Below are 15912 nucleotides of genomic sequence, written 5' to 3'. Positions count from 1 at the left end.
GTCCTCCTCACAGCTTCCTTTCCCACCTAGCTTTGTGTCGTCAGCAAACTTCGATACATTGCACATGGTCCCTTCATCTAAGTCATTAATATAGATTGTAAATAACTGAGGCCCAAGCACTGATCCTTGTGGCACCCCACTAGGTACAGCCTGCCAAATGAAAAATGGCCCTTTTATCCCTACCTTCTGTTTTCTGACGATTGACCCAATTCTCTATCCATGCTAATATATTACCCCCAACCCCATGAACCCTTATCTTGAGTAGCAATCTTTTATGTGGCACCTTATCGAATAATACATTCACTGGTTCCCCTTTATCGACCCTGCCAGTTACATCCTCAAAAAAACTCTAATAAACATGATTTCCCTTTCAAAACCATGATGACTCTGCCCAAGAATGATACTGGAGCTCAAAGGGTTAAGTTGTGAGGACAGATTACATAAACTTGGTTTGTATTTCTTTGAGTTTAGAAGGTTGAGGCGTGATCTAATTGAGGTGTTTTAAATGATAATGATTCGATGGGGTAGATACAAAAAAAACTATTTCCCTGGTGCAGGAATCTAGACGAATGGGACAGCATCCACTGTGGCTCAGTGGGTAGCACTCTCGCCTCTGGAGTCAGAAGGTTGTGGGTTCAAGTCCCACTCCAGGGACTTGAGCACAAAAATCTAGGCTGCCACTCCAGTGCAGTACTGAGGGAGTGCTGCACTGCACTGTCTTTTGAATGAGACGTTAAACCGATTTCCCCGTCTGCTCTCCCAGGTGGATATAAAAGATCCCATGGCACTATTTCGAAGAAGAGCAGGGGAGTTATCCCGGTGTCCTGGCCAATATTTATTTCCTAAAATAAACATCACTAAAATAGATTATCTGGTCATTGTCACATTGTTGTTTGTAGGAGCTTGCTGTGTGCAAATTGGCTGCTGCATTTCCAACATTACAACAGTGACTACACTTCAAAAAGTACTTAATTGGCTGTAAAGCATTTTGGGACGTCCAGTGGTCATGGAAGGCGCTATATAAATGCAAGTCTTTCTTTTTATCTTGGAATTAGAGTCAGGCCATTAAGGAGTAAAATCAGGAAACATTTTTCACACAAACGATGGTCGCAATAGGAAAGGCTGTGAATGCTGGGTCAATTAAAATTTTCAAGACCGAGATCGATTTGATTTTTGTTAGGTAAGAGTATCAAGGGTTCTGGAGCAAAGATGGGTAAATGGAGTTGAGATACAGATCAGCTATGCTCTAATTGAATGGCAGAATAGGCTCAAGGCGCTGAGTAGCCTACTCCTGTTCCTATGTTTCTTGACTTTGATTGCGAGGGCATTGCAGTGAACATTGATTCTGTCCTCGCCTAATGTTAAAACTGCCTCTTCCAACAGGGGTTGTTGGCTAGTGATCAGGAATTGAAGCCCTTGCATTTTTTTCTTGCTTTCCCCTCGTCCCCCTCACTCTCACTATAGAGGATGTTCTCCAGGTAAATGGGCAATGCTAAGCATATGTTCTGTTTCAGATAGTGCTGTATTTATATTGTAACACTCACAGCAGTTAGCTTTTCTTTGCTCTCTCATGTCATGCTATAGAGCAAACTGTCAATCCTGCCTTCACTTGGATGAAATGCCTTGTTTAGTGCACTTGGTGGTCTGATTAAGACTTCCTGAAATCCATCGTGCAGATAGGTTGTCAGATTTATGTTTGAATCATCACTGGATAGCAAAGCAAAGTGACAGATGCAAAATGAGAAGGGCCAACTGCTGTATCATAATAGTTTATTTGGTATCGTGGATGAGGGACTTCAGTTATGTGGTGAAACTGAGGTTGTTCTCCTTAGAGCAGAGAAAGTTAAAGGGAGATTTAATAGAGGTGTTCAAAATGAAGAAGAGTTTTGATAGAGTAAGTAAGAAGAAACTGTTCTAGTGGTAGAAGGGTCGGTAATCAGAGGACACACAGTAATTGACAAAAGAACCTGAGATGAGATGAGGAGAATTTTTTTCTCTCACCAAATTGTCCTGGCCTGGAGTGCACTGCCTGAAAGGGTGGTGGAAGCAGATTCAGTAATAACTTTGAAAAGGGAATTGGATAAATACTTGAAGGGGAACTATTTACAGGACTATGGGGAAAGAGCAGGGAAATTGGTTTAATTGGATAGCTCTTTCAAAGAGCAGGCACAATGGCTGGCCTCCTTCAGTGCTGTTTCATTCTGTGAATGTATGTGTGGTAGCTCATTATTCTGGGGCTCGCATGCGTTGGCGTGCCTCTTTTTCAGGGGGGTGGGATGGTGCACGTGAGCCTGGTAGCAGGAGGAGCACCAGGTGAGTTTATGGGCGTGGAACTCCTGCGTTAAGATTGGCCGTGTGTGTGCATGCTCACTGAGGACTCGATTTTCGGTTTTCAGCGAAAATAGTCGTTTTACGTCAAAATTACCGTTTTCATTGCGCTACCGTTTTTAGGACAAACTTTCGGCCTTTACGTCTGCGCGGTAAAGAAGGCGCTGCACGATGATTCGCGGTGCAAACCGTGAATTTCAGCAACTTTAGTCCGGGGCCAGGAACGTTGCGAGAGAGGCCTTGGGAGGGAGGAAAAACAAAAAAAAATTCCAAAAACACACTCAAAACATTTACACGACCATTATCTATTGAATCGCTGAAAAAAAATGTAAACTTGAACTTTTTTTGCAGATTTTCATTCTTACCGCTGCTGGCAGGGCTGCACCGACAGGTTTGAGCTGTCGGTTTTCTGGGTGTGGCGTACGGGGCGGGAGAGTGCCGAAAGTACGACGCAAACGCAATCTGTGTCATTGCACGTCGGCGCACCGCTCCCCGGCGGTACTTGGAAGCACCGCCGCAAACAGGTACCCAAGGATCCCGCCGACCGGGTTTTTGCCGCGGAGGATCACATCCCGGTATAAACACGGGCGGAAATCCGGCCCTTAGTGTGCACAACGCACTGAAAATTCAGCTGTGCACTCCAATACTGAATCTGTTGGTGAAAGCAGTTATGTTTTGTTTCTTACCAAGTAGGTCAAAATGAGGGTATTATTGAGATATATTGCTAATTATCCTGCACTTGAATTTAAAACAATAATAATGCAGATTTGGCAATAAAGATAAACTCTTAATTAGTTATGTATTACTTAAACATTAGAAGTACAGGTTGAACCTCCTTTATCCGGAATCCTCTGGACTTGGCGTGACAAGGGGTGGTCACATTAATTTGGATGGTACGGGTACTGAGCAAGGGGATATCTGGGCTGGTTGGTTTGAGGCTGGGAGTGTAGCAGAGAGATCGTGTGCGGGGGGGGGAGGGGGCGGAGCGGGGGCGGTCAGGCCAGCGATTGTGGGAGTCGGCAGCAAGGAAGGACTTCAATTTGTTCATGTCGGAGTTCTGCGCATGCGCCACCCGGTGGCCGGGAATGGTTCCGGACGAGGGGTGGTTCCGGCTAAGGGAGGTTCAACCTCTTCCACTACAATGTTAAAAATCTGTTCTCTGCCAAATAATTTCTGTATTGCAGTAGGTGTAAACAAATGACTTCTGCTCCCACAAGTTATACTATTAAATATTATAAACTGGATTCTGCATATTAATACTCTTCACATATCTATAGACTGACTCTTACTGTAGCTTTAATAGTTGATTTATGGTAATGTTTTGTACTGACTGGAAAGAGGATTAGTTAATGTTGAACCAAGAGAGAAAGAATGGGTAGAATGGAAAAACCTTTGGAAAGCAGAGGGAATTCCAGTAGCATGATGACTGATGAACCACCAACAGAGTGCTGAGGATTGGGACGTATGAGGATAGTGGTGTCACAGAGCGAAGGGTGTGAGTGGGCTGCAGCCGACTAAAGTTTTTTTTTATTCGTTCCGGGATGTGGGCATCACTGGCGAGACCAGCATTTATTGCCCATCCCTAATTGCCCTGGAGAAGGTGGTGGTGAGATGTCGTCTTGAACTGCTGCAATCCCTATGGTGAAGGTACTCCCACAGTGCTCTTAGGAAGGGAATTCCAGGATTTTGACCAGCGATGATAAAGGAAAGGTGATACATTTCCAAGTCAGGGTGGTGTGTGACTTGCAGAGGAATTTGGAGGTGATAGTGTTCCCATGTGCCTGCTGCCTGTCTAGGTGGTAGAGGTCGCGGGTTTGGTCGATGCTGCCGAAGAAGCCTTGACGAGTTGCTGCAGTGCATCTTGTCGATGGTACACACTGCAGCCATGGTGCGCCGATGGTGGAGGGAGTGAATGTTTAAGGTGGTGGATGGGGTGTCGGTCAAGGGGGCTGCTTTGACCTGGATGCTGTCGAGCTTCTTGAATATTGTTGGAGCTGCACTCATCCAGGCAAGTGGACAGTATTGCCTTGTATATGGTGGAAAGGCTTTGGGGAGTCAGGAGGTGAGATATGCACTGCAGAATATCCACTGTCTGCCCTGCTCTTGTAACCACAGTATTTATGTGGCTGTTCCAGTTAAGTTTCTGGTCTATGGTGAACCCCAGGATGTTGGTGGGAAATTCGGCGATGGTAATGCCGTTGAATGTCTTGGGGCGGTGGTTAGACTTGTTGGCGATAGCCATTGCCTGGCACTTCTGTGGTGCGAATGTTACTTGCTACTTATCAGCTCACGCCTGGATGTCGACCAGAACTTGCTGCATCCGGCAGGGGCAGCTTCATTATCTCGGGAGTTGCAAATGGAACTAAACACTGTGCAATCATCAGCAAACATCCCCATGTCTGACCTTATGATGGAGGGAAGGTCATTGATGAAGCAGCTGAAGATTGTTGGGCTTAGGACAGTGCCCTGAGGAACTCCTGCAGTGATGTCCTGGGGCTGTGATGATTGGCCTCCAACCATCTTCCTTTGTGCTTAATTTTCCCCCTGATTCTCATTGACTTCAATTTTACTCGGGGCTCCTTGATGCCACACTTGGTCAGATGTCAAGGGCAGTCACACGCGCCTCACCTCGCCTCTGGAATTCAGCTCTTTTGTCCATGTTTGGACCAAGGCTGTAATGAGGTCTGGAGCTGAGCAGTCCTGGCAGAACCCAAACTGAGCATCGGTGAGCAGGTTATTGGTGAGTAAGTGGCACTTAACAGCACTGTCGACATCTGGTCATTTGGTTTTATTGAAGATTGGGAAGTTGGAGGTGGCAAGACTTCTCAAAATGACACTGTAGGGACTTGTCGTGGTTGTACATGGAGAATGCAGTTGAATGAGGAGAAAAGATAAATTAGAGGAAAGGGAATTTAGATTAAGGTTATAGTACCGAGGATCAGAAGTTGCCGAGGTAGATTTGTGTGGGGGAGCAACTTTGAGAGACTAATCGGAGGCAGAGCATAAACATTAGATTGGTTTGTCTTATGTCCCTGCATGCACCATCCACTCCAGACTTCTTACCACTCCTGTTCCTTCCACTCCACAATTAATTGATGCAATTGAGGGCAGAAGCATAACGGCTATAATTCTCTACCTAATTTCCTCTGCCTGGCCACCTCATTCCCTGCTTTCAAAGACTTCCTCAAAATTCCTTTCTTTGGTGCATTTAGTTCCCTATCCTAGCCCCTCCATTTATTTTCTCTTGTCTCCATGCTATCCATTATATTCCCTCTGTCAGCATTGCAAAGCACTCTTCTGATGTATTTTGCTATTAAGAATCACAAGATAAATGCATGCAGTTAAGGTTTGTTCCCAGAATGGTTATAATAACATTGATTTTATTTTTTTCAAATGGTCAAATGAAGCAGAGCTTGTCTTTACAAAGCTATCATTGAATAGGAGTCAGGACTGGCCTTGAGGCCTTGCTGCACCACAATTTATCCAAAGTCTTTTTGCTCATAATGGACTGGCTCGCGCCCGTGTCCAGCTCCATTGACACCGGGAGTCCATTTAATTCAACCTTCAGCATCATCGGGGGACATGTTGTGGTAAATGTGTGCACCCTATATACCTCTGCCTCTTCGGTCTGAGCCTCTGGTTCATCATGATCCACCATGTCCTTCTTTGCAACATGGTGGTTTGCAGGGTTTGCAGCTTGCCTGCACGTATGTTGATGTCCCATTGTTCCACAGCCCTTGCAAACGTATCCTTTGAAGCGGCATGAATGAAAGCGATGATCACCTCTGCAGCGCCAACAAGGTGTTAATGGCCTTGCATTCACCACCCTTGATGGTGAATTCTGAGACATCTGCAGACATGCAGCTGCAGGCATGTGAGGCCTGCCCTGTACATTACGATTCGAAACCAACATTACTTTGTTCACAGTATTTGTAGCAGCATTCGTGTGCTGAGAGATTTGTTTGGGATTTTCACTGGTGGCGATGAACGCCTGGGTTATCGCTATGGCTTTACACAAGGTTGGGATCTCTACAGTCAAAAGTTTGTGAAGTATTACTTCATGACCAATGCCAAGTACAAAGAAGTCCCTGAGCATGTGCTCCAAGTTTCCTTCAAATTCGCAATGTCCTGCAAGGCATCTTAGCTCGGCGACATAGCTCGCCACTTCCTGGCCTTCAGACCTCTTGTACGTGTAGAACTAGTACCTCGCCATCAGAACGCTTTCCTTCGGGTTTAGATGCTCCCAGACCAGTGCGCTCAAATCACCATGACGACTTCTCTGTGGGTTTTGCTGGAGCAAGCAGATTTTTCATGAGGCCATACTTTGGTGCCCCACAAACGGTGAGGAGGATTGCCCTTCGTTTGGCAGCTCATTGACCAGATTGAGAACTGGTTGTCAGACAGGAAGCAAAGAGTAGGAGTAAATGGGTACTTTTCAGAATGGCAGGCAGTGACTAGTGGGGTACCGCAAGGTTCTGTGCTGGGGCCCCAGCTGTTTACATTGTACATTAATGATTTAGACGAGTGGATTAAATGTAGTATCTCCAAATTTGCGGATGACACTAAGTGTGAGCTGTGAGGAGGATGCTATGGGGCTGCAGAGTGACTTGGATAGGTTAGGTGAGTGGGCAAATGCATGGCAGATGAAGTATAATGTGGATAAATGTGAGGTTATCCACTTTGGTGGTTAAAAACAGAGAGACAGACTATTATGTGAATGGTGAAGATTAGGAAAAGGAGAGGTGCAACGAGACCTGGGTGTCATGGTACATCAGTCATTGAAGGTTGGCATGCAGGTACAGCAGGCGGTTAAGAAAGCAAATGGCATGTTGGCCTTCATAGCGAGGGGATTTGAGTACAGGGGCAGGGAGGTGTTGCTTCAGTTGTACAGGGCCTTGGTGAGGCCACACCTGGAGTATTGTGTACAGTTTTGGTCTCCTAACTTGAGGAAGGACATTCTTGCTATTGAGGGAGTGCAGCGAAGGTTCACCAGACTGATTCCCGGGATGGCGGGACTGACATATCAAGAAAGACTGGATCAACTGGGCTTGTATTCACTGGAGTTCAGAAGAATGAGAGGGGACCTCATAGAAACGTTTAAAATTCTGACGGGGTTAGACAGGTTAGATGCAGGAAGAATGTTCCCAATGTTGGGGAAGTCCAGAACCAGGGGTCACAGTCTAAGGATAAGGGGTAAGCCATTTAGGACTGAGATGAGGAGAAACTTCTTCACTCAGAGAATGGTGAACCTGTGGAATTCTCTACCACAGAAAGTTGTTGAGGCCAATTCACTAAATATATTCAAAAAGGAGTTAGATGTAGTCCATACTACTAGGGGGATCAAGGGGTATGGCGAGAAAGCAGGAATGGGGTACTGAAGTTGCATGTTCAGCCATGAACCCATTGAATGGCGGTGCAGGCTCGAAGGGCCGAATGGTCTACTCCTGCACCTATTTTCTATGTTTCTAAAAGAAAAAAAACTGCAAATTCTTGAAATCTGAAATAAAATTCAAAAATGTTAGAAATGCACAGAGTCAGTTAGCATTCGTAAATAGAAAAGACCATTGTGACATTTTGGGCCCAAGTTTCCACATGATAAAAAACGGGCGCCCCTCCGAGCTGGGCGCCCGTTTTTCGCGCCTAAAACGGCGCCTAAAAAAAAACCTCGTGATTCTGGAGCGCCCTGCAGCTCCTTGTCTGCCTGGCGCGGCGCCCAGGGGGGCGGAGCCTACACTCTCGCCGATTTTGTAAGTGGGAGGGGGCGGGTACTATTTAAATTAGTTTTTTTCCTGCCGGCAACGCTGCGCGTGCGGGTTGGAGCATTTGCGCATGCTCAGTGTGAAAAAAACATTGGCACTCGGCCATTTTTGTAGTTCTTTGTAGCTGTTTAATTTTTGAAATTTTTTTTTAATAAAAGCACATTGCCATCAGCACTTGCAGCCTTCTCACTGTCTCCTTCCCCCCCCCCCCCCGCGGGAAGAACGGGCGCCTCCTACCCCCCGCGGGAAGAATGGGCGCCTCCTCTCCCCTCCCCCCCCCCCCGCGGGAAGAACGGGCGCCTCAGGCTGACTGCAGCATTCTCCGTGCCTGAAGCACTTTTACACAGGTAGGAAGATGGTTTATTTAATCTTTTCTTTGCTTATAAGTGTTTATTCAGGTTGGATTTATTTGTATAATATTTATAGAAGTATAAATAAGGATTTATTGTAGAATTTAATGAGTTCCCTTCCCCCCCCACCTCGTTCTGGACGCCTAATTTGTAACCTGCACCTTATTTTTTAATGTGTAGAACAGGTTTTTTCAGTTCTACAAAAATCTTCACTTGCTCCATTCTAAGTTAGTTTGGAGTACGTTTTCACTGTGGAAACTTTGAAATCAGGCGTCAGTGGCCGGACACGCCCCCTTTTGAAGAAAAAATTCTGTTCCAAAGTCGAACTGTTCGACCCGACTAGAACTGCAGAAAAAAAAATGTGGAGAATTGCGATTTCTAAGATAGTCCGTTCTCCACCAGTTGCTCCTAAAAAATCAGGCGTAAAACTTCAGTGTACACCCTTCTTCAAAGTGGGTATTTTATTCTATGGACACAGGCATGTTTTATAAAACATTTCTCTTTCTTCACTCCAGCATGACACCTGTCCAGTGTGTCGAAAAAGCTTAAGTGGGCAAAACACAGCAACGAACCCTCCTGATTTATCAAGGATGAACTTTTCTTCATCATCATCCTCCTCTGCCTCAAGTTCACCAAGTAATGAGAACGCAACAAACAATTCCTGAATTTAAAAAAAGAAACATCTAAGGTTACTGTTTTCATACGCAACAGTGTTTGATGACTACCGTGAAACATTTTATAATTTAAATTATTGTATTATGCATGGCTCAAAGAAAGCCAGAGTAAATCGAGTTTCTTAACAAAGAACTCTTTTCTAAAATCTCAACTCGAACATGAATACCCACATTTTTTTTTTTCTCCAGACTGCAAGATTTGTTTCATAGATTTAACTTCTGGGACCGATTTAAAACTTTTTTTTTATCGACAAGCTGCTATGTACATTTTATTTCATCTCACTGGGGGTGGAAAAGCCCTGTGTGCACATTGCTGTAATCATACTGCTGTGAATTATCTTAAGCAGTGGAAGATTTCTGCTGTTCTTTTCTTCACCAATATATTTAAATCTTTGACCATTTGTAATGTGTTTTAAGATTAATGCAGCTGTTGAACTCTGGGTATTTTCATTCAATTTTACAGTCCTGACTTTTGTTTTTCTCATACTAAAAGGGATTCTATCTTTTATTTTCTTTGCTTTTTTTCCTGATTGCCATTTTATAGATACTGTGGAAAGCTTAATGACAGCCAACATCCTCCCATTTTTGTTTAGTAAAATGTGGGGGGGTTGTTTGCTTCAAATCAAAGGATTGGGTGGGGGTGGGGGGGGGGGGGGAAGAAAATATATTTGAAAATTTATCTTAAAACATTGAAGTGGTAATTGATTACATGCCTGCTTAAAACCAATCTTTTTTTAAACAACCATTCCTTGTGTTGAATCTGAAAATAATTGAATCATGGAAGAAGTGCAATGCCTCTACGGACCTAATTGGAGTGGTTTAGGACGCAGTCCGGCAGCATTTCTTTATCAGCAGCTGGGCTGTCCGTCACCAGTCACTTCCTGTTAAAAGCCGGATTGGCTCACTGTAAAGCATTTTGTAAACCTGGGTTTCCTGGCGAGACGTGAAATCTGAAGATGTGTCCAAAGGTATGCTTGTCAGTAGGTAACATGCAATGTATGGAAATGTGATGCAAGCAAATAACGAGTAAATCTGTGGCATTTACTGAGTCTGTTAATACTGTGTCACCATCAATTGTATACAAGTCAGTGAATAATCATTTCCTTTTTAACAAGGTGTTGTCCTCTTTGACTTTGCATATGAACTTCATTTCTTCTAGTAAAGTGCAAATCTTAAATGATCAATGATGTGAAACATTATTTCCAACTTTAATAATTATAATGATGGAAGCTTTTCTTCCTTGAGAAACTTTGATTTTTTTTCACTGACTTTTTTTATAAACAAACCTGTATAACTATACTTTAGCGATACATAACTTGCAGGTAAGAGAATTGTCTTTTAGTGTATAGTTAATGAGGCTAATTAAAATGATTGAAGTGTATTTGTGCTCTTAACAGAGAAGGTAAGGGTGTAAAGTAAGGAGAGGGTAAGGGAGGAAATATGTTTGTAGTTTGCAATTCCATGTCTGTCTCTTACTCTTGTCTTGAGCCTGCTGCTTTATTAAAATTGATACTGAGAGATTTCCTTTGATTTTGCCATGCTCCCTGGAGATCTGGAATCCAGGTCTTGAAACTTACAAACAGAATCACTTGGTTCACATCAGCAATGGCTTGTTAGTAAATGGGCTTCAGCTGGCCCACACAGATGGCTGTGCTCTTCAGCTGCAGATGTCTGTCAGGAAGCAATTGAATCTGAAAGCTATGTCATCAGCTGAGTAAACGCATCTGGGACCTGAAGTGATGAGACTCAGTAAAGTTGGAGAAATTGCATGAACTTTTAAATCGACAACTGGAGAAGAGGGTTTTCTTTTTTAAATTTGATTAGATGGAGCAGTACTTTGCATATAATGCAGACTTCATAATGTGCTCCGGGACAATCTTAAAGCAGAGCAACATATGTACATAGATATACATTAACTAATGTGTATATAAATATACCTGCACATTATTGGGTTATGGTGTATGTAAGAACTTGATTCCATGTCTGAATTTTAAAACCATTCCCCAGGCAAAAATAATTCACTACTGCTGTTTTGACTGTGGTGGTGGTTTGGAGATGGCGATAAATCTGCTTTCAGTACATGTGAGGATTTGGTTCTTGGTAACCACTGCAAGTATGAAGAGAAATTGCCCTATTAAATCAGTGGCAAATGCTGAATTAACATGTAACCCCCCCCCCCCCGCCCCCCCAAAAAAAGTTAGTAGATTCTGCCAACCTTCACTCAGAAATATGATAGCAGTCACACAAAAATGGGAAAGTCGCCATTAGATTTAATTTCTGAATTTTGTGTCGTCTCTTAACTGTTGTATTACCCACTGACAAGTATATCAATGCATGGATTTCTGCTCCAGACTAAAGTGTGTTCACAATAGTTATGGTGCCCTGAATATTGCCAGGTATCTGAAAAATGTTTTGACCTCAATTTAAAAAAAATTGGTGGGTGGGGGGGGGGGTGGGTTTAATATTTAAACATTTTTATTCTGCATTCAGTACCTTTTTTTTTGTTTGAACAATTTAGCTGATTTAAAACTTTAACTTTTTCCCTTTGGCTACTAGCCATGGTTTTGAGGCCATTTTGAAGATGCATTGCACAATGGTAGTAGATTGGCTGTTTTAGGTACAGTATAATTCAAAAAATAAAAACTTGCTTACCACCTTGTGTCTTTCTTTCTTAAAATTAAAGGATTGCCTTCTCTTTTACTATGTCTAATGCCCAGTGAAGCATCAGTGGTAATTGACATCTGCTATGTTCATTTCCAAGCCTTCCATCTCATTTTCCTGTCTTCTTTCACTTTTCTTGTTCCTCGCCCCTAAATTTCACACTGGTCCTTGAACATGTTAAATGCAGTAGGATAACCTCTGTGCTTAACGCTGAACCTTATGTTGGTGGGATTCAGAAGGCTGAAGTTGTGCAATTCATGTAACGAAACACACACGGTCATTTTGACATTGGGTCCTAACCTCTCATTGGGGTGTATATGCGTTTAGATCAAGGCCTAGTTAGAGGTGCTGTCGCCTGGCACTGTCTCAGTATATGATTTCCCCAAAAGGATGAGCATAATTGGAAAAATCAAGGCCTAACATGGAAGTGGGGTTAAATTCAAAACAATTTTTTTTTCATTCATAGGACTTTGCAATAAATCATCTGCCATTTCTAGTATGTAATGTACTAATTACTTCCACTCTTTCTCTCTTTCCCCCTCCCCCCCCCCACCCCCTCCATTCAGAAAAAAATAAGAGTCATCTTGAGTAGTATTTAACGTGAGGATGTTCCTTTTCCCACCTAGGTAAATTATTTTTCCATCTTTCACAGTTTGAATAATTGCAATCACAGCCCAGATTTGCAAAGACATTAATATCCAATCAGTTTGTAAGATTGAATTGTTTAACTGAACAAACCTGTGTAACTATCCGAGGGGTGTTCTTCAGCAATTGCAATATTTGAAATGAGACACAATAAAATAAATGGAAACCCAGATCACTCAAATTCCTGTGCTATGCTGACATCAGTATATTTAAACGGTTTCCTTTTTAACCATGTCCGCAATCTCGCTTCTATTCTTTTAATTTTCCTGTTAAATCATGAACGGTTTCCTACTGAGATGCACTGCATTGCATTCTGTTCCAGGCACATAGAAATGCAGTTTAATTGCAACAAGTCTTAAGTAGAAAACAAAGGCAGACCGGTAACTCTGCACTTCCTTAAGCTGATCAATTGAACTGACTTGCTAGCATTTTTACTGTGTATGTAAATATATTGTGTAGGGACAATATAGGAGCGTAATCAGGATGCTGGTGCATGGAAACCATTACCAAACTGGTAGCAAGTCCAGGGCATGACGCTCCTTTGTGGAGAAGGTAACTGCAATACTTGTAAATGTATTATAAATATAGCAGTTTCAATTAATAAAATGGTTAAAAATTTAAATATTTATGGGAAGTTATTTTTGTATAAATGCAGGTTTTGTTCCAGTATGACTGCTGCAGTGGAAATGCCAGAGTGACGTGTACAATGCTACAGTGAATAGTAGGAAGGTGTTTCTCACTTCCACCAAGGAATGTTGACTGGCTGTTCAACTATTGGGCCATCTTAAACCCTGTTCTCACCCACTATTCACATGTGCAGTTCCTCCAATAGGCTCTGGGTAAGATTAAATGGGCTGCTTCCACCGCCCCCCCCCCCCCCCCCCACCCCACCTTACTTAATGCCCAGGCCATAAATTCAGCAGACCAGGGAACTTCCTCAGTCATTTTTTGTTAATTTATCTCCTGTGTCTCTCTTCCTGCATGAGTCAACAAAACTAAAGGGTTTGAGAAATTGTGATTATTTTTTTTTAAGTTAAACCTCATGACCAATCTTCCTAAAACAGTTTATTAAATCTGTTTCTAAGTATTTGAAAAAATCTTTCCTGAGGGGCTGGGGAGATGGATAGGTCTCTGGTTTACTGCAGCGCCACCTTGTGCAAAAGTGAAGTACATCATTTGCAAACAATTGTTTATGGGTTTTAGCATTTTTAATAATTATAGGTTGTCCTGTGACTTTGAATTCAATAATAATGCACCTGATCAAGTTCAAACACCTTAGTGCTTTATTCAGTGAATTACTTTTCAAATGCAGTGCCCATTATGTAGCACAGGTGAACAATTGGACCAGTTTACCAGAACCAATAAAGTGGGGAGGGTTGCATTGGGAGACCTTCAAAAATCATTAATAATAATAATTGCATTCCAGGGGCATCTGTAATCCCAGAAAGTTCAAGCCTTTTGATTCCTAAAATGTTCTAATCTTTACATTCCCTCACTTAATTCATCTGTAACGACACCTGATAGTTTTATATTTTGTTCACTTTTTAAAAAATATTACCATAAAACTTTGTAAGAAATTCATCAATATTAGCTTGAATTCACACACTCGTGATAAAGCTCAAAAATTCACGACTTTGTTTTGTAACACAGCTGCACCTTAAGTTGTGTAAGTGGAGCAGTTTGTTCTTGACCTTGTTTCCAGGAAGGTGATGAAAAAGTGCTCATACAGAAAAATCTCGACCAATGATTGCACACTAAAAGATATCGTAAAATCTTAGTTCAGAAAATCACTCCCACTTGAGCTGATTACCTAACTTAGCATATGTTTCTAAAATGAACCATTGAGTAATTTATGCGGGTTCCTACCAGCACCTGTGTGTCTTATGAAAGTTCAGGGTCATAATCTTACAAAGAATCATAGATAGCAGTAAAATTAAGTCAAATAATTTTATTAGGTTATGCAAGAAATAATGTAAATATACCAGATACGGGGCCATAATATTGAAGCATCAGAAGGCAGAGGTGCTGAAATAATTTCTTTATATTCTTCACAGATGAAGGCTCTTGTCAATTTAGCTTTGAAATATACTATATGGCAAAAATCAGTAAGGCATGCTGTGTGAAGAAACTGGGTGGATTAAATGTATCCTACGAGCATGGGGGAACAAGCAAGGCTCTAGCATTAATATTTAATATAGCAATGTTACAAAACTAATTTGGTTATGATAATTACATTTTGAGCTTTATAAAAGGTAGGTGGTGGTGAACTGCTGCAGTCCATGGGGCTAAATGTGCTGTTAGGTAGGGAGTTCCAGGACTTGGACCCAGCGATGATGAAGGAATGGCGATATATTTCTAAATCAGGATGGTGGAGGGGAACTTGGAAGTGGTTGTGTTCCCATGCGTCTGCTTCCCTTGTCCTTTTAGGTGGTAGAGGTCACGGGTTTCATAGGTGCTTGGCAAGTAGTGACACCTTTGGTCACTATGAAACCGGGAGTTAACTCTAAATCGGGCTACTGCAGTTTAGTGGTGGCTTGTACTTGTGACCATTATATCAGTGGAGTGTAATTGGTACAGGTTGGTTGCTGACTATATGCCTCCAGAAACAAAACGGCTAGGTATTCTTACAATGCACATCCTTTTTTTTTTAATGTTCTTCATGTTAATGGATTTAAGAAGTGTCCAAGATTTACTTATGTTTTCCTCAAAAGAAAAAGTTCTAAATGAATTATAAGTATATTTGATTACATGAATATAATTTCTAGTTTTTTTTTAAATAAATGGAACAATATTGATTTATTTCTTCAGACTGTTTTATGGCTCTGTATAATTCTTCCATTCTTTTCATACCTGCATTTCTGGTGATGTGGCTATAATTTTTTACATGTGATCTGTCCAAGAACAGATGTATTATGAAATCTAGAAAGGGACATCCAGTACTGAAAGAAAAAATCAGGCCCTTTCTGCAGTTTTGTAAGATTTTAATTGTACTGACCATCAGAGCAGGGAATACTTCTCGCTGGCAACGAGCCGAGAAATCAAAGTGGCGAAGGTTGATGTACGTTGCACAAAAATAGAAGCAATTGCTTCAGCTGTGTTTTAACTATAAGCTGCTGCCTTGCGTTTTATATATTTTTGTTTCTTCATGCCTTGTGGGTCTTAATAATAAAAAATGTGATGATCCCTAAATAAAAGTAACCAGAGGTTGTAAATATTTTAGCCTTTTTGTGACCTTTAATATTTCTGGTGGGGAAACTAGATGCGTAGCTGCATTTTTGCTTGAGCATGTTTTTTTTGGAGGGAGACCAAAATGACAATGGGCAGGAATTGATTAAAAAGTTAACACCTGGTATTGTTTTTTTTCCAGAGGAAAAGAAAGAAGTGACTTGGATTTATATAGCGCCTTTCACGACCACTGGACGGCTCAAAGCATTTTACAGCCAATGAAATACTTTTGAAGTGTAGTCACTGTTGTAATGTGGGAAATGCAGCAGC

The 15912-nt window shown here is 42.0% G+C and overlaps 1 protein-coding gene across 1 annotated transcript in view; it reads left to right on the top strand.

Annotated features, from left to right (window-relative positions):
• Positions 1–9746, top strand: part of rnf126 (ring finger protein 126) — a 79172-nt gene extending 69426 nt beyond the window's left edge. Inside the window, exon 9 of the mRNA XM_070859711.1 lies at positions 8953–9746. Within this exon, the coding sequence (XP_070715812.1) occupies positions 8953–9102 (150 nt within the window). The 3' untranslated portion in view covers positions 9103–9746. The remainder of the gene's footprint in view (positions 1–8952) is intronic.
• Positions 9747–15912: the final 6166 nt, after the last annotated feature.

The sequence above is a fragment of the Pristiophorus japonicus genome, chromosome 18, assembly GCF_044704955.1.
Source record: "Pristiophorus japonicus isolate sPriJap1 chromosome 18, sPriJap1.hap1, whole genome shotgun sequence".
NCBI classification, from domain to species: domain Eukaryota; kingdom Metazoa; phylum Chordata; class Chondrichthyes; family Pristiophoridae; genus Pristiophorus; species Pristiophorus japonicus.
The sequence above is the reverse complement of the archived record's forward strand: the minus strand, read 5'-3'. Positions and strand labels throughout refer to the sequence as shown.